The 18,132-nt window shown below is 60.3% G+C and overlaps 1 protein-coding gene across 1 annotated transcript in view; it reads left to right on the top strand.

Annotated features, from left to right (window-relative positions):
* The window catches only part of Ephb2 (EPH receptor B2), a 148,693-nt gene that overhangs the window by 117,045 nt on the left and 13,516 nt on the right, over positions 1–18,132 (top strand). Inside the window, exons 6-8 of the mRNA XM_046468656.2 lie at positions 8,398–8,522; positions 16,059–16,221; positions 17,642–17,750. Coding sequence (XP_046324612.2) covers positions 8,398–8,522; positions 16,059–16,221; positions 17,642–17,750 — 397 coding nt within the window. The remainder of the gene's footprint in view (positions 1–8,397; positions 8,523–16,058; positions 16,222–17,641; positions 17,751–18,132) is intronic.

The raw sequence follows: 18,132 nt of genomic DNA, 5'->3' as shown, positions 1-18,132 counted from the left end.
CTATTTGGGACCATGTGACGCTGTGTGGCCGCGGGTCTGTACGGGAGCCTGAGCCTGCAGTTCTTGCAGGTGCACTGAAGTCCCCCTGATTGCGGTCCGCGGGGGGCAGGCTCAAATCGAGATCCTTAGAGACCTCTCGGGCCAGCAGCTGTTGGCTGGGACCCCTGACAGATCGCCGGCCTCCGCTTGGGGCAGCTCCGAGCTGGGGAAGCCCGGCCCCCAACAGGGCGGGAGGGAGGCAGCACTTTCCAACTGGGAAGAGCCCGAGAGGGAGCTTGGGGGCCATTCCCCGGTGGTGGGCGCCCCCTGCCCCACAGGGACCCTGAGAGGACAGGTGTCTTCTAGGAAGCCTATTGGTGGCTAGGGGTGCTGCTGGGACGGCCCCTCCTGTGCAGAGCTGGGTGTCAGCTCGTCTGGTGGACCTCCCTGGACTGTTAGGAACTCTCCTGGCCCTAGCGCAGGGGCCTTCAGGTTGTCACAGTGGAAATCTTGTGTCCCCATCGTTTGGTCCCGTCTGTGCCCCCCACCTTCAGCACTGCAGTGGCCTGCCTGTCCTCGCCACAGCTTTCCTGGCACTAGAAGGGGACACCCCGCAGCCCACGGTCAGTGGACATCTGCAGAAGGGTTTGGTGAGCGTGGAGTCAGGCGGGGTGTGGAGAAGGGGGACGAGGCTAAGGACGAAGCTGGGGACAAGGCTGGGGACTCCACGTCCCGTGGTCGGTGGTAGACAGACCCGAACATCCAGCTGGTTGCCTTACCAGGGACAAGTGTTTCTCTGGGCAGGCGACTGGCCCTGCTTGCGACCCCTGGCCTGAGGAAGGACCAGGGTGACCGGGAGAGACCTGGCAACGTGTCCAGCCCCGCCACCAGGGAGTGCGTCCAGCTGTCCCGAGTCCACCGTCTCGGCCACGCTGCCATCATGGCCCTTGACACAAACAGGAACACCAGAGGGACAGGGGGAGGGGCGGCCGGCGAGGAGAGCTTCCCCGAGGAGGTGGCATTTCAACTGACATCCAAATGACGGGCAGAGCTGGGGGCAGAAGGAGGGTGGCGCTTCAGAAACACAGGCTCGTCCTCAGAGAGTCCACGCAGGGCTCCCGGCCACCTCCAGGCTGAGCCGGACACAGCCTAAGCCCTCGGGATGTGGCCGGGGCAGGCCCCGCCGCCCGCGCTCTGCGGGTTCCGGAGCCGTGGGAGGGCGCCCGGCAAACCTGGCTGTGGGCCTCCGGCAAGTCGCTGTGCTGCCGTCCAGCTGCACCCCACCCCATGGGCTGTCACCACACCCGGCTGCCAGGAGGGGGTCAGCTAATGGCCCCAGTGTCCAAGGAGCCCGGCACAAGGAGGCCCTCGAGAGGCGGAGCCTCTGCCTTCACTGTGGTCGTCCGCGCGGCTCCCACCCGCCCACGGCTCCCACCCACCCACGGCTCGCCGTGCCCGGGGCTGGTCGAGGCCCTTAGCAAGGGCCATGCACAGGTCTCGTTGTCCTCTAAAGGGAAAGCAGGGTACGGAGTGCTAAGTGACCTGTCCTCGGCCATCCAGCAGTCAGACACAGAGCTCGATGACCAGGACCCAGTGCTGGCCAGACCCATCCTTGTGCAGAGACAGATCGGCCGTGCCACAGCCAGGCTGCCCTCTGCAGCTCTGAGCGGCTGCACCCGGCAGGATGCTGTCCCCTCCTCCTTCTCAGCAAGTCACGTGGGAGCAAAGGCAGGACCTCGGCCCTCACCCATCAGGTCATTTCTGGGCCCAGCAGCCCGGCCAAGCAGAGATGCCTCAGCTACACAGTGGCACGTACCTGTCACTCCGGCTATGCCTGTGGTCAGGGGGACCAACAATGCATGGACGAGGCACCCAGCACACAACAGGTGGACACTACATAGCACCTGACCTTATGGCTGCCTCGCAAACCCTGCAGACTTGGCTATGGAAAACTTGGCCAGGGGTGCGGTGGCCCACGCCTGTCATCCCAGCAGCCTGGGAGGCTGAGGCAGGAGGATGGAGTTCAAAGCCAGCCTCAGCAACTTAGCGAGGCCTTAAGCAACTCATTGAGACCCTGTCCCTAAAAATATATTTATATTTTTGAAAAGGGCTGGGGATGCGGATCAGTGGTTAAGTGCTCCCAGGTTCGATCCCTGGACCAAAAGAAAATAAACCCGGGCTGTGTCAGATCACTTAGGACCCCCCATTGCTGGAAGATCAGAAGGTCAGTGTGGACCCCGTCAGGTGAAAATCAGTGTCAGCAGGATGTGTCCCTTCTAAAGGCACTCGGGGAGGATCTGTGTCCTTAGACCTCAGGTCCGTGCAGAGAAGCGAGGCCTGTCTCCTGCAGAGGGTCAGCTGGGGCCACCCTGGGCTCCTGCAGTCCTCTCTCAGGCCCTTGCCCGGAGCCTTCGACATCTCAGGGGTTCTGCCTCACGGAAGGCCACCCGTGTCACACTGATGCACACCAGCACCTGCAGGGGACTTGGAGTTCCTCAGTGCCACACCTTCCTTTACGGAGAGGGAAACTGAGGCCCAGAGAGGTTCCTGAGTGACTGCCCAGGATCACATAGCCCACGCTTCGCCCAGTGGCCGGGTCGCTCCCTGTGACACCCGCCACGTGGCTCCCTCGTGAAGAGACTTTCAACTCTCCAAAGCCTCCCTGCCTCCCGAGTGAGAGCCGGCGCCTCTGATCCTCTGCCCCGCTGTGGCGCAGTCTCTAGAACTGGCTGGAACATGTTCCCCTACTTCCCTCCCTGGGAGGCCAAGAGGATCAGAGAGAAAGAGGCCGCGGGAGCCCTCGGTGAGCCCAGGCCCCGGGAAGAGGGTTGAGAGGGAAAGAGAGAGGGGGGGGGAGGGAGCCCCCCAGCCCGGGCCCCCGCCTGCGTCCTGCTCTCTGATCCTCCGGAGCTTCCCCGGGAAGCCAGCGCTGGCCTGAAGTGACATCAAGACGGCTTCACTGTACAGCACGCCTAGAGGAATAGAGCTGGCCGCCGCCGCCGCTCATCTCAAACCCGGGGAACACCACCACCTCGGTGGCCCGCGAGGCAGCCCTGCGGGGACCGTGACCCTGGGCTTGGCCAGGAGCGTCTGAGGATTTGCAGGCCATCTGCTCCGGTCACTCGGCAGCCCTTTGGCTGGGATTTGCCAGGGCTCTGTTGCCCGTTTAGGGGTTGACGGTTGTCAGCCAGCCTGGGGGGGCCCTGGCTGGGACCACTGGGACAAGGGCTCGCTCCACGTGTCTGGGCTTCCAGCAGGGTGGCCTGGACACGTTCTGGGGGCAGTCACAGGGACCGGGACAACAGGCTCCTCTTCAAGCCCCTGCCTAGCTAATCCTGTTTGTTTATGTCACAGTTGGCCAAAGTGAGTCTCAGGGCCAGGCCCAAAGTCGGAGCCAGAGGAGTGCATAGTCACAGGGCAAGGAGTGTGGATACTGAGGGGCGATGAGGACAGCCAGCCTAACACAGGCGCTTAGACAAAATGGAGGTCTTCTTTTTCTTATGCGTAAAGAACGCTGGAAGACAGGAGTTACAGCAACCCGTGGAATGATCGGGGTCCAGACTCTTAAATACTCAGCTTCTTGTCCTCATGGGCCCTAATGACTGCAGTATCTCCAGCCATCCCACCCGTGTCCCAGGCAGCAGGATGGAAGGAGAGTGAGAGGTAGACTTTCCTCCCTTTTAAGGAGATTTCCTAGAAATCCTACACAGTATACCGGCTTATACCTATTGGTGAGCATGTTGTCACATGGCCACTCTGACCACCAGAGAGCTTGGGAAAATGTAAGTCTTTTCACTGGGCAGAACCAGGATTTTGCTAATCTGAGAAACAGAGACCCGGAGTCTGCTGGCAGTGGGTAGTGTCTGCCGCGGTCCATTCTGCAGGTGAGGGACCTGTGCAGAGAGGGCAGTAGCTGACCTGGGTCACACGGTGGCCTGGGAGCAGGACTGCTGGGTTGGGGATCTTGACACTGGTCCGGGGATCCCCGGGCCCTTCCTCTGGGTCAGGTCCTGTGCTAGGCCCTTTGCCAAGAGGCGGTCCCCGCGTAACCTTGCCAGGATCCTCGTCCTCATCCCCATCCACAGAGGAGAACCGAGGCCCAGAGTGCTGGGCCAGGTTGCCCGGGCCTCCTGCCACCTGGGGTCCGGGTGCTGGCGGGCCTGGGTCCCCCTGGGAGGCCCCCGTGCACAGACTTTCCTGCCTGGAAGGCCCAGCGGGGTCCCTGCGCGTCCCTCCTTGTCCCAGCCTGTCTCTAAGAGCCTGAGTGAAGGCCCCGAGGCAAGAAGCAAGGCCTGTGTCTGAGAGGCCTCTGTGCAGACCCGTCCTGAGCGTCCTCCTGGGTCCGGAGAACCGCCCCCCGATCCTGGGCAGGCCACTGGGGTCTAAGAGACCAACACTCAGAGGAACAGCTGCATCTGCAGAGCCTTGCTGGGGGCGGGTGCCTGCCAGGGCCCGGGCAGGCCAAGAGCGGCTGCAGGTTGGCAGGCAGCCCCTGTCCTGGAGGCAGGAGGCCGCTGTCTACGGGGGACAGGGGGCTGGGGTCTAATGGTCGGCGGCTGTCACGGAAGTCCTGCGAGCCTTCTGTGGCCTGCCGCTGGGGCGGGGGCTGAGTTAAAGCCCACCCCGGCCCCAGCCTCTCTCCCTCCCTCTGGCCACCAGTAAGGACCTTCTGTGAGTTACACACCCTGTGCCAGCACTGGGGACAGGGGACCGAGGAGAGAAGGTCCTTGCCTGCAGAGTGCTGATTCTCTAGAGGAAAATAGAGAGGGTGTGGAGGGGCGAGGGGCCCTCAGGGGCGCCTCTGAGGGGGACACTGGTGCCCACACCTCTAGAGAGGGGAGCTGGCCACGGGGCCAGGCTTATGGCAGAAAAGCAGGGCCCAGGCTGAGGTCAACTGCCGTGAGTGACCTGGGTGCCTGGGCCAGTGTGGAGGGTGCCAGGAGAGAGGAGACCAGGCAGGTGGCCTCGCCGGCCTGCAGGGTACCTGTGCTATGCTGGGGGCAGTAGGAAGCCACTGAGCCCCGCCATGGAGGCTCCAGGGCCCACAAGGCCGAGGCTGGGTGGAGCCTCAGACCCCACAGTGGCTGCCACCTCTCCCCACGCTTTAGCTCCGGCTGTCACGGAAGTCCTGACTAGTGGAAGGGCGAAGGTCAAGTGCACAGGTCTCCCTCCTTCCTTGGCTCAAGTCTGGAGAGGTGAGGCCAGGAGCCGGACGCTGCGTCCTGCGGTAGCCGGGGGAGCGGCCTCCTGGCTCCCGGCCCGGGCCCAGCATCCCAGCCACTCAGCCCTGGAAGGACACAGGCACCAGGGAGGGTGGCCTCTGGTCTCAGCCAAGGACAGTGGGAACTGTCCCCAGGGCTTGGGGGGGCCGCAGGGCCCCTGACCACCTGCTCCAGCCGGGAGGCCCCAGGCTGCCCCCCTCCCAGCCACAGCCTCTTTGATGCTTGCTCCCTGGGGCTCCATTTCCTCGCAGGGGTCACAGGGCACCGCTGACCGTGTCCCCTGCCAGCGTGCCCGGCTGGTAATTGAAAATACCAGAATCCCCCAAGGACCGGCTCAACAAGGAAACCTGAGCCCCAGGGTGGGCGGGGGGCAGGCCGGGCCGAGAACATCCAGCTGTTCTCCTTAATCCCGGATTCCAGGAGAGGCCAGCCCCGCAGCCTGGCCGCCTTGGTCACCGTCCTGGCCAACACTGCCTCCTCGCTACGCCCAGGTGACGGGCTTAGGAGATCAGAGCCCGGGAGCGGCCTGAAACCCAAGCCGGCCAGACCACGCGGTGGGCCCGGCCTCGGCCAGCAGCTGACCCCGGGCCAGGCATGGGTGGTGGTGGGTGCTTCACGGGCGGCGGCGGCGTTCACGGGACACAGATGAGTGGGAGCCGCAGGGGTGTCCCCAGAGGCCTGTGTGGGCTGCGTCCCCAGACCTCCCTGGTCACAGGCCACCTGCAGCCAAGGGGAGGGCGAGGCCATCCGACCCCAGCTCCACTGCCTGCTCACCGTGTGGACGTGGGCAGCTGCCTCACAGTGAAGGGCCTCTGCTCCTCTCTAAGTGGGTGTGAGGACAAGGCCCGCCGCGCAGGTTGGGGGCGTGTCGGGTGGATTCTGTGACATACAGCGTCTGGCTGGGTGCCCCCACGGGATAAGCCGAGGCTGGGCCCCCGCCTGTCTCGCTGCCTGGCCTGTGCCCGTCTCAGGCAGTTCCTCAAACTGCTGCCCCGGGGCTCAGGGTTGGAGGCCCCGAGGGAGGAGTCCAGCCTGGGCAGGCAGGGCCAGGCCGCGAGAAGCCACGTGGGAAGGGGTGGGAATGCACTCCACCAGGGCTCGGCTGCTCCGGCCTCCAGCCCGCGGGTCCACTCTAGCAAAGTCTCCTAGTCACCCCGACGCCCACGCGGGTGTGGAAAGTGCAGTGAGTGCTGGATCCCAGCTACTCGGGAGGCTGAGGCAGGAGGATCGCAAGTTCAAGGCCAGGCTCAGCAACTTATCGAGGCCCCAAGTGTCTCAGAATAAAAAGGGTTGGGAGGTGGCTCTGTGGTAAAGCGCCCGTGGGGTCAATCCTAGTACCAAAACCGAAGGAAGTGCAGAAGCTAAGGGACACGTTCTGCCTCTTTGGTTTGCCGTAAGGGGATGTCACAGGAGCCAAGGGGACAGAGCAGCCCTTGTCCTTCCTCAGGCCTGGATACCCCGGGCCGGGTCCTGAAGGCGGCTCCAACCCAGGGGCTCCACATGGCTTCCCAGTCTCGCGGTCTTTCCAGCGCCCAGCGTGGTGCCCGCCTGCAGTGGACCCTGAGCCAGGAGAAATGCGCTTTCTCCCACTAGGGCTTGAGCCCGGAAGGCAGGGCCCCCGGGGCTCCCCTCTGGGCCCAACGTCACGCTGGCCTCACGCTGGTGACGCCAGGAACAGAGGGAAGTTCGCCTGGCGGTGTTTCCCTCCTGGCTGACCCAGCACCCGTCCAAGCAAAGGGTCCCATTTCACAGACCTGGAAACCAAGGCTCAGAGAGGTTAGAAGAACCCGCTGGCCGTCCCCCTGCAAGTCCCCCTCGGGGCCGGGCACTGTCCCCAGGCACCTGGCTCCTCAGAGCCCCCCACCCACACCCTGCCCCCCCACTCTCACATACACAGAGCCGAGGGGCCCAGCCCTGTGGGTCGGCCAGGAGGGGTGGAAAGCTGGGGTACGGGAGGTGCCTCCTGGGCTGACTTACTCCCCAGAGTCCCAGCCCTAAAGTCCCTGCCCCGACTTTTATCTCCCTCAACTGCCACACTCCAAACAGCACGGGTCGGGGGAGACTGATGGATGGACCGAACGTGTCGAGTTGAAATTCAGCCTCTGTACAGAGCTCGGCAGCCCCTGCCTCTGCCTGGTCCCAGGACATTTTCATCTCCCCCCAGAGAAGATCCTGCGCCCAACGCTCCCCATTCCTCCCCCCTCCCTAGCCCCTGGCAGCCACCAATCTGATCTCTGTCCCAAAGGATTTGATACTATTCTGAGTATTTCTTTTTTTTAATATTTATTTTATTTTATTTTTAGTTTTAGGTGGACACAATATCTTTATTTTATTTTTATGTGGTGTTGAGGATCGAACCCAGTGCCTCGCGCATGCCAGGCGAGTGCGCTACCACTTGAGCCACATCCCCAGCCCTCTGAGTATTTCTTATAAACAGAATCCCACTGTATGTGAGCCCTGGCGTCTGTCTTTCACTTAGCATATGCTTGAGGCTCCTCCACGCTGTAGACCGATTCAGTACTTCATTCCTTTTTTACAGCCAGGTAATATTCCATTGTGAGTGTACGCGGCAATTTGTTCATCTGTTGATGGGTATTTGGATGGTCCCCACCTTTTGGCTATTGTGAAGGGTGCTGCCACAAACATCCGTGTGCAAGTGTGTGTTCAAGTTTTCCATTTTCTGTTTTTTGGAGGATATTCTTGAGAGTAGAAATGCTAAGATAAATGTAAATTGGTTATTCGGGTTGGTTTTATTGATGGCTGTATTCCTTGGCATACAGTAGGCACCCAGTGCAGAGCTGTTGAAGGAACAAATGGACCCCATCGCTTCCCTCTCCTACAGCCCTGTCACCATGACCAAGGTCTCTGTCCCCGGAGGCAGTAGATTGGCTCTTCCCGGGGAGACTGAGGGTGTCCTGTTCAGCCCCCTGGGGCTGGGCCCAGAGGAGGGGCGCAGGGCATCTCTCCTCTCCATGTGACTTGAGGCCCCAGGGATGGCCAAGGTCAGCTGCACCCCGAAGGTGCCTGCAGAGCTCCTCAGCAGCCCCCGGCCCTGCTGACCCTCTGCCCTGCCTGCCGTCCAGCTGGCTCCTCCTCTGGTCCCACAGCCTCCCCCCATACTGGCACCTCTCAGGTTGGGTCAGAAGCCTCTCCTCCTCGTGTGGGCCACTGACCCCTGAACTGGCCTCTCTTTCAGCGCCGTCGGCCGTGTCCATCATGCATCAGGTGAGCCGCACCGTGGACAGCATCACCCTGTCGTGGTCCCAGCCAGACCAGCCCAACGGCGTGATCCTGGACTACGAGCTGCAGTACTATGAGAAGGTAGCCGTGCTCGCGCTGTGTCCCCACCTGTCCCCCAGAGGAGAAGAGCAGTGGCCTCCGTCTGAGTCAGGCCACTGGCTCCCCCTCCCCCACCCTCCCCTGCTGTGCAGCCTCTGGCACTATCCTCGCCTCTCTGTGCCTTGTTTTCCTGACAATGAGGGTCCACCAGCCATCTGGACAAACGCAGCCCTCACACACACACCCCTGCACCCCTCTGTCTTGATCTCAGTGGGCCTGAGATTGAAAAAAAAGAAAAGTAGCTTCCAAAAAGTTTTGCTTCTTGGTAATGAGCACCCCCACACCTATCGGCAGGGCCGGGATGGAGCCCCCCCCACTCCGTCCCGCTCGCCCAGAGCCCTGGCTGTGGAGAGCGTGATTTCTCTTGAACCTTTAGAGCAGCACAGGAGGGAGACTAGGAGGGAGAACCCGGGTTCAAACCCCCAGCTCCGTCCGTAACCAGCAGGTGCGGGTGAGGCAGGCTCTGTGGTAGGAGAGGTCTGTGCTGTGGGCAGGGGAGGCCAGTTGGCGCCCGCCGTGGTGCCTGGCCATGGCTGCCCAGGTGCACCCCCTTCCCTGCTCTCCCACTCTGCCCGCCGCAGGGTGGTCAAGGGCAGCATCATGGAAGGCCAGGAGAATCTCGGGCCTGCGTGACTCAGGGTGGGAGGGTAGACACAGCAGCTGGCCACCCATAGGACGGACACCAGAGGCCCTGAAGCCCTCCCCGCTGACCGAAGACTTCCCGTCCCTGCTCCCTACAGGAGCCACAGAGAGGAAAAGTGTCGCGGGACTTGCATTCAGACTAGGGTGTAAATGACTGATCGGAAATCCGTAGTGGAGGAAGGCCCGTTGGGAACCAGAACTGCACAGGAAGGCGCCCCTAAAGGCTCAAAGGAAGGGAGGGAGCCAGTGTCCGCAGAGCTGCTGGAGCCCTGCTTTCTGCCGCCCTGCCCCTGCAGCCTGTGAACTGCTGTGACAGCCAGACCTGGTGACCTCAGGGACTCGGCCCACCCTGATCCGGCCTTACCCAGCTACTGCGCGCTTCCTTGCAGTCCCCTGGGTCCCCTCCTCCGGGCGGTGCACTCCAAGAGGTCTGGGACCACGGCTCTCCTGGTCACCAGCTTCTCCCAGCCCCCTGGGCCTGGCACACAGGAGGCACCTGGTCTGGGGCTGACGATGGATCCCCAAGGACCACGTCCCGCCCCGCCCCAGGGCCACGCCCACAGCCACGCCCCGCGCGGCCACGCCCCACCCCTCCTCCTTTCTATTCTCAGCTGGAGCACAACCTCCTGGGCCAGGCCCCATCCTCCCTTCTCCTTCCTCACCCCTCTTGGTGCCGGTGTCGCCGAAGTCTCTGCTGCCTCTGCTTTGGGCCCAAGGATCAGCCAATCGAGGCTGGAGACCCTGCCGCTCTCTGTGCGCTTCCCCAGAGCCTGGCCCACAGGAGGTGCTCCATAGAGGTCTGTTGGATGTCTCAGAGAAGCCGTCCCGAGGGCCTGCACTGGAGGTGACATGGGAGGGTGACTCCACCCTCTCTGGGCCCCGTGGTACCGCCAGGGAGCTGGCATCCTGGCAGTGGGCCAGACTCCAGACCCAGGCAACCCAGGCCGGGCACAGCCCTACTGCCCGCTCCAGCAGGGCGGTTTAGCAACTCCGAATTCAAAAAGGAAAAAAGAAAAAAAAAACCTAATTAAGAAGCTTTGTGATTAAATGAAACTGAAAGTGTGTGTCCCCAGAGACAGGAGCGGAAATGAGGGAGTCCCGTGTGGGTCCTGCCTGCGACCCATTTCCTCGGCAGGCAGGCCTGGGGGCTGTGAGGTGTGAGCTGGGAGGAGTCCGCCCCAGTTTCCAACGCTGCCCAGGATCCCAGCCCTTGCCAGGGGCAGGGCCAGCAGGCTGGGCAGCAGCCGAGGTGACCGCCTGCTCCCGGCTCACAGCCCTCTCTGTGCCAAGCACATCACCCACTCTCCAGCGGGGGACAGGAAGGGAAACCGAGGCACGGGGAGTATGTAACTAGTCCAGGAGCCCCAGGGGCCGGGGCAGAGCCAGGATCTGCACTGTGCTCCCCGCTCCCTGCTTGGCACTCCCGCCCCCCGCTGCTTCCCAGGGTGCTTGTGGGATGACCAGTGAGCGGTAGGCGGGACCAGGCCCTGCCACGGAGAACCTTGGGGACAAGTGGTGTAGAAGGGCAAGACTGAGAGCGTGTATGGCAGCCCCACGCCCCCGTGATGACACAGCCCTGCTCTCATCAGCCCATCCCCGGGGCCTGGGGTGCAGAGAGGGGCCACTCGGCCTCTGCTACCAGGAAGGGGGACAACGGCCGCTCACCATCATCTTCACCAACTTTGGACCAGGTCCACATGGGAGTCAGGAATACGGAAAGCAACCAGATGGCCCAGAGGCCTCAGGGACTTAAACACAAACTCAGACACTAACAGCATGAGACAGGTGTGATGCCAGCTACAGAAGGGTCAGCAAATGTCCCGGGGCACCCAGAAGAGGCCGCCAGTCATGGCATGGGTGGGAGAGGCCTGCATTTAGTGACATTTAAGCTGTGCCTTGAAGGATGCGAAGAGCTGACAGATAGGCATGTGGAGAGAGCGGTCACTGGGGCAGCAGGCAGAACATGCTCAAAGGCCCTGGGGCAGGAATGTGCAGCTGCATTCAGGGAACAGAGAAGGCGAGGCTCAGGGGCGTCAGGCAGGAGCAATGGGAGCCAGAGGGAGGGCGGCAGGGGAAGAGGCTGGAGAGGAGTTGGGTCTGGTGTGTCCGGCCTGCCAGGCCCTGGGAGTCTGGAGGGAGTTAAGGTACGATGGGAAGGTTCTGGAATGATGGAATCTGACTTGGGGTGCATTCAGGGGCCTTGTAGCTTGCTGCGTGGAGAGCAGACTGCAGGGGAGACTTGGGGACCCAAGGGAACCCCGCACAGGGCTCTCATGGGAAATGGTGGCTACATGTCCTGGGGGGTGGGCAGCAGCGGCTGTGAGAAGCTGAAAGATCCAACAACATCCTGGAGCTCGGGGACCTGGGGTAGGTGACTGGCAGGTGTCATGTGACACCTGCTGGAGCAGGGCTGTGGGGACAGGAGGGTGGCAGCCAGACAAGTGTACAAAAGAGCGACAGAAGCAGAGGGAAGCAGGGATGCCAAGGTGCAGGGGGAGGGACTCGGTCGGTGAGGTGTCGGGAGGCCCTTGTCCCTCGCCGGCTCTCAGCGACACCCGCGGCCTCTGGATGCCTGCGGCCGATTCCCTCAGGGAATGCTCCAGATCTTCCTAGAAAGGGCCCCGGGGACCCTGTCCCCTTTCCCTCGCCTCCTTTCCTGCACCCAGAAAGGCGCTCTTTTGGAGTGGGCTCTGCTCGGCCTTTCCCAGCTCCACCGGGATGGCCCAGCCGCCAGGACCCCGAGTGGCCTCAGCTCTGCCAGAAGGTTCCTGGATGTGGCTGCTGGAGGGCGCTAGGCTCGCTGCAGACCCGGCCGGGCCCTTTTCACCTTCCCAGGGGGAGGTGGCCTCCTTTGGCAGCTGCCCCTGAGCCCCTGGTTCAGCTCCCCTCAGCTCCCGAGACCCCGAGGAGAGGCATCGGCGAGGCTGACTGATGGGGACGGGCCCTCAGGGGCCACACGGATGTCAGCCTTCATCCAACCGAAATGTGAAGGGCAGCCGTGAAGGGGAAGGACGCTCCAGGGCACAGAGGTTGGGTGGGTGACCTGTGTTCAGTGCACTGAGCAGCACCGACCGGGAGAGGCCTTTCACCCGTTCACAGCCATTTACTGATCACCGTGAGAACTTAGCCTGTGATGGCGTAGATGATGGCGATGTTGGTGACAGCTGCATTGCAGTCCTTATGTGTGCGCCAAGGACTTACGTGCTGAAAGTTCGTCCGTGTTCTCACGCTGAATCCCCACAACCACCCACCATGGTGCCCACTGGCGTTATCCCACTTTTGAGGAGAGAAAACCAAGGCTTGGGTAGCTCAGGACATGCACCTGGTGACTGTGGCCCTTGGTCTCTGGGTAAGGACTCAAACGAGGGACTAGTGGATTTCGTGCTGATGTTCTTCCCAGCACCCATGGGCGCTGAATCGCTTTTCAGATGAGGAGTTGGTGGCCCCGCAGCAGCTGATCAGATTTTATCTTCACAGTGGCCTGGAGGGATTGGCATGCTTTGCTCCATTTTCTGAAGTGGAAAACAGAGGCTCAGGGCAGAGAAGCTCCTCCCCAAGGTGCCTTTAAGTGGAAGAGCTGATATTTGAAATCTTTAATCCCGGGCTCCATTCTGCACCCAGCGTTAGAGAAGGGATCTGCTCAAGTTGGCTCCTCACTCTCCTGTGGCACCAGTAGTTACCTCTCGTGTCCCTCATATCAGCAGGACCTGAAAACCTGCGATCCTTACGTGGACACCCACGGGGCCTGCAGAACCCAACCCACTTTTCACACCTGAGCAGATCCGATGTGGGATAGCGGCACCTAGTGTTAAATCCTGGTACTTCACCCCAGATCTTGGCAATTCTGAATGTTCAGGTCACTAGCTAGTGAGCACCTACTGTGTGCTGAGCCTGTGTGCTGAGCACCTAGTGTGTACAGATGAATGAGGTGGCCCCTCCCTCAGGGAACCCACATCTTAGATAATATGGACCCATATAACAGAACAACAGGCAGAACAGAAGGCAGGAGATGGCAGCCCCGGGCTGGCACACCAGGGAAGTTTCTCCAGCAGAGGTAAAATGTCAGAGAGAAGAGGGAAGGGCATTTTGGACGGTGGCAGCCTGCCTGCAAAAGCTCAGAGTGCCCAGGGAAGGTGGGGTTGCCCGAGAAAATACAGGGCACAGGGCGCAGGGCTAGGGGCAAAACTCAGTGGTAGAGCATATGCCCAGCAAAGGCCCTGGGTGTGATCCCCAGCATGGAAGGGAGGAGGGAGGGAAGGAGGGAGGGAGGGAAGGAAGGAAGGAGGGAGGGAGGGAAGGAAAGACACAAGATTAGATTAGATTTTTTTTGTACTGGGGATTAAACCCAGGGCCACTCTACTATTGAGCTGCGTCCTTCTATTTTTTTGTATTTTGAGAGGGTCTCACTAAGTTGCCAGACTAAGTGGCTCAAATTCCTCGAACTTGTGATCCTTCTGCCTCAGCCTACTGAGTTGCTGGGATTAGGGGCAGGTACCACCACACCCAGTTAGATTTGAATTAAAAAAATAATAATTTTTAGTTTATGTCCCAAATGCTGCATGGGACATACTAACATAATACATATATCCACACACACCTGTCAGGCGCGGTAGCACACACCTGTAATCCCAGCAGCTCAGGAGGCTAAAGCAGGAGGATCACAAGCTCAAAGCCAGCCTAAGCAACTTAGCAAGGCCTTAAGTCTCAAAATAAAAAATAAAAAGGGCTGGGGATGTGGTTCCGTGGCTAAGCACCCTGGGTTCAATCCTGGGGCCAACACACACACACACACACTATATATATATATATATATATATATAATCTGAAGTTGACGCTCAGCTGAGCCACCTGAGTGTGTGCTAGACCTGGCAGCCCTCTCAGGGAAGGAGGAAGTGGTTGGGGACAGATGAAGTGTGGAGGACCTTAGGGATGGGATGTGGCAGGAGTCAGCCTCACTCTGTGGGCGCTGGGGAAGGACTCTGTGTGCAGGACCCTGGGCTTGGTGCAGGAGAACAAGGGACAGCCCCTCCCTCATGAACCTACAGTCAAGGTGGCCAAGGGGCCTGAGCCCCGGGCAAGGGGAGGTGGCAGAAATCCCCTTCCTGTGGCACCCACAGCAAGTGCTCGGGGCCCTGATGAGAGAGAGGCACATCTGGCTTGGAAGTCAGGGAGGCTTCCTGGAGGAGGAGGCAGATGACCTGCACAGGAAGAGACCTCCTATCTGCTGCAGCCCCTGGCAGGACACCTGCAGGTCAGCCCCTTCTCTAGCCTCCACCCCAGGCTTTTCTCTCCCTTGCTTTCCCCAGGCCAGGTCTCACCCCCTCAGCTCACTGGGACCCGCCCCCTGGCAGCAGGAGCACCCATTGGCTCACTTCAGCCTGTGAGCAGTGCTTTGAGGTGGGGGGTCTTATTACTCCCACTCCACAGAAAAAAGGAGACACAGAGAAGTTCAGGAGGTCGCCCCAGGCTACAGAGGCACTAAGTCAGGACTTGAATCCAGCAGGTCTGGCTCCGGTTTGCGACCTTATCTTCCGCGTGACAATGCCTTGGTGACGTTGCTCATGCTGATCTTCATTGCTTCAGGAGGACTTACGAGGGCTCCGAGGTGTATACGTGATTGGCGGGTGCCATCAGGCGCGTTTTTCTGGATGAGGGTCCATGGGTTTTTTTTTTTAATATTTTTTAGTTTTTGGTGGACACAACATCTTTATTTTATTATTATGTGGTGCTGAGGATCGAACCCAGCGCCCAGCACATGCCAGGCGAGCGCGCTACCACTTGAGGCACATCCCCAGCCTGGTCCACGGGTTTTTATCAGTTCCTCCAAGAGCTTCATAATCCTCAAACGGTTGAGATCCTCGCGCCTCTTACTCTGCTGGGCCGATCTCCAAGGCCAGGGCTTGTGCCTTAGCTCCCTGTGGAACCCCAGTGGCCAGCCAGGCCCAGTGCAGAGAGGGCACTTGAGAAAGTACCTGCTGGTGGCTGACAGATGCCTGGACCCCTATCCCGTGCACCAAGCCCAACCACCTCCCATGCTGTGGCTGGGAGGCCAGAATCGGTGTTCTGCACCTCTCAAAGGAGGGAACATTAGATTCCCAAAGCATGGACTTAGATGTGGCTCCTGGTGCAGGCTGGTTTTGAGTCCCAAAGCAGCTGCCACCTGTTACACGTGATCTTAGCTGAGAAGAGGCCCTTTCACTTGACCCATCAGGGCACTGGACAAGGAGGCAGGGGCAGAAGTAGTAAGATAGAGGAGGAGGCAGATGACCTGGCACAGGAAGAGACCCCCCCTGATGTCTCCAGGCACTTGTGGGCTAGTCCTTAGGATCTGCACCCACGGGGCCACTTGTCACGTGTATTGGTCAGCTGTTGCTGAGATGCTGCTGCAAAACAAACTGTCCCCAAACCCAGTGGCACACGGCAACAAGCCATCGTTCTTCTTGCTCCTGGATTTGTGTCTGGGAACTAACTAGCCTGGCCCCATTTCAGCCTAGGGGTTGGGCCAAAGTATCCACCGGTTCTCATTCTGGAAGCAGCTGTGGCCTGGGGCAAGCCCCTCCAAGGCACGTGGTGTCAACACAGAAGTCAGGCCACGTCAGCAAACGTGCAGAGCTTGCCCGGCCCCCTGCTTGCTCTGCTCGCCACATCCACCAACATCGCGTCCACTAGAATACTCCCATGGCCAAAGCAGGTCACCTGGCTGAATCCAGCAACCATGAGGCAGAGAAATACACTCTGCTCACTGCAAAGTCCCGTGGCCAAAGGGCGTGGCCACGTGACAAATGGGGCCAGACCCACCCCATGTGGCAGCTATGGGCAGCGGGCAGCAGGCCATGGGCAAGAGCCCCACTAACCCTCTTCTCTGTTCCCCGGCAGGAGCTCAGTGAGTACAACGCCACAGCCATAAAAAGCCCCACCAACACAGTCACCGTGCAGGGCCTCAAAGCCGGCGCCATCTATGTCTTCCAGGTGCGGGCACGCACCGTGGCCGGCTATGGGCGCTACAGCGGCAAGATGTACTTCCAGACCATGACAGAAGGTGAGGAGTCCAGGGAGCAAGGGGGGCACCGGTTCCACAGAGAGAACAAATCCAGGGCCCCCATACCGTGAAAGCTTTGGGCAGATTGGAAAGGCTCCCCCCTCCAGGTGCCAGCCTCCCTCCCTCCCAGTTGCAAACCTTTGGTCAGTGCACAGACCGCACAACCCTTCATGGCACCTCTGCTTCTGTGGCCCAGAAGAGATACAGGCTTCTTGGTCACTATCCCATCGGCCAGGCCACTTCCCTTCCCAGGACGCTGGGAAGCTCAGGCCTAACCTGCAGGGCCACTCGGAGCAAATCACTTCATTTCCTCCTCCAGATTTTTCTCATCTATAAAATGATAATTTCATAGTTAATCTGAGAGAGTAAACATATTCGATCCATAAATGACCGCTATGACTTGCAATGGGATTGAGAATTCAGAAGCCGCATCTAAGTTCAGCAGGAAGTGCCGCGATAGATTAGTCATGTCTGCCAGGGCAAGGGAACAGGGGCTGTGGCCTAAGGAGTTTAAAAGGAACGTGACCTCAGTGACCTCAGATGCCAGACAGACGGGGTTACCTCTCTGACCCTCAGTTGTTTTTTTTAGCCACAAGTTGGGGTGATAACAACTATGTCATTATCATCCTCACCATCAAACTAGGATAAGGACAAGGGACGCAGCACTCCGCTGGTTTTAGGCTCCCCGTGGCTTGGCCCTCGTTGACTAGTAGCCAGCGCCGCGGCTGTGGTTCTCCGGGGCCTTTTTCCAGACAGCCACACCATCTACAGGTCCCAAAGGTTCCACGGGGCACCTTTACTGTGCCCAGACTCCAGTGTCCCTTGTCAGCATCTGCTCAGCTGCTCAGCACAGGCTTTGGCCTTTCTGTGGCCAAACGTTTCAGAGGCTCCCGGGCCCTAAATTCATGTCTTAGCGTAATGAACTTACTCTTACGCTGACTAATCTATGGCGGCACTTCCTGCTGAACATCTCTGGCTTCCGCCACTTCCTGAGGATATGACCTTGGGCAAATCACGACCTCCCGAGCTCAGTCTCCTCGTCTGTAAAATGGGGTCACTGCAGGAAGTGCATCACGGTCCCACAGAGAGGACGTGGCACCATGGTGACTCACGCTCGGGGACTCTGACTCCAGAGTGAGCGCTCTGAACGGCCTCTGGGTTCAGGTCGGCTGTTATAATCGTTGGTTGTCATAGCAACATGGAGATGTAGGTGTTGTGCTCATTTTATAGATGAGGGATTGGGGAGTGGACCGATCCACAGACTTGCCCAAAGTCACTGGTAAGCGGTGGCTTTCTCCATTCAGACACGTGACAGGTGCTGTCAGGAGGAGGACAGGGCCTGGGAACCTCGGCGGGGAGGGGCAGGGGTGCAGCGTTAGGACCCCCGAGCCCGGCTGAGACGCCCTGTGCTTCCTCCCAGCCGAGTACCAGACGAGCATCCAGGAGAAGCTGCCCCTCGTCATCGGCTCCTCGGCTGCCGGCCTGGTCTTCCTCATCGCCGTGGTTGTCATCGCCATCGTGTGTAACAGGTGGGTGGCCCGAACCCCTCCAGGCCCCGCTGTCCCCAAGGATCCCTCCCTCCAATCAGCCGTTCCTGAGCCGAGTGTGCAAACAGGAGGCCACAGCTGTCCAGGCAGGGGGTGGGGGTGACTCTGTAGGCCCAGAGCCCACGTGACCGTCCGTGGTCCATCCCTTGAGCTGGGCGCTGCCCTTGGGAGGCCACGATGCAGGGGGTGGCCCAGCGGGACACAGATGCTGCAGCACCGAGGGCGTCTCAGCACAGTGGACACACAGGACTTCAGAATGGCAGGAGCTACAGGGACGCGGGGGGCAGTGCAGACCACCCCAGTGTGCACTGGCTAAAGTGCTGGAAAGTCAGGGAGGACTTAGGAGCCCACTGGGGGACAGGGC

The sequence above is a fragment of the Marmota monax genome, unplaced genomic scaffold (genome assembly GCF_021218885.2).
Source record: "Marmota monax isolate L192 unplaced genomic scaffold, Marmota_monax_Labrador192_F-V1.1 WCK01_AAM20220418_F8-fsc00008, whole genome shotgun sequence".
In the NCBI taxonomy this organism is placed as follows: Eukaryota; Metazoa; Chordata; class Mammalia; order Rodentia; family Sciuridae; genus Marmota; species Marmota monax.
The sequence above is the reverse complement of the archived record's forward strand: the minus strand, read 5'-3'. Positions and strand labels throughout refer to the sequence as shown.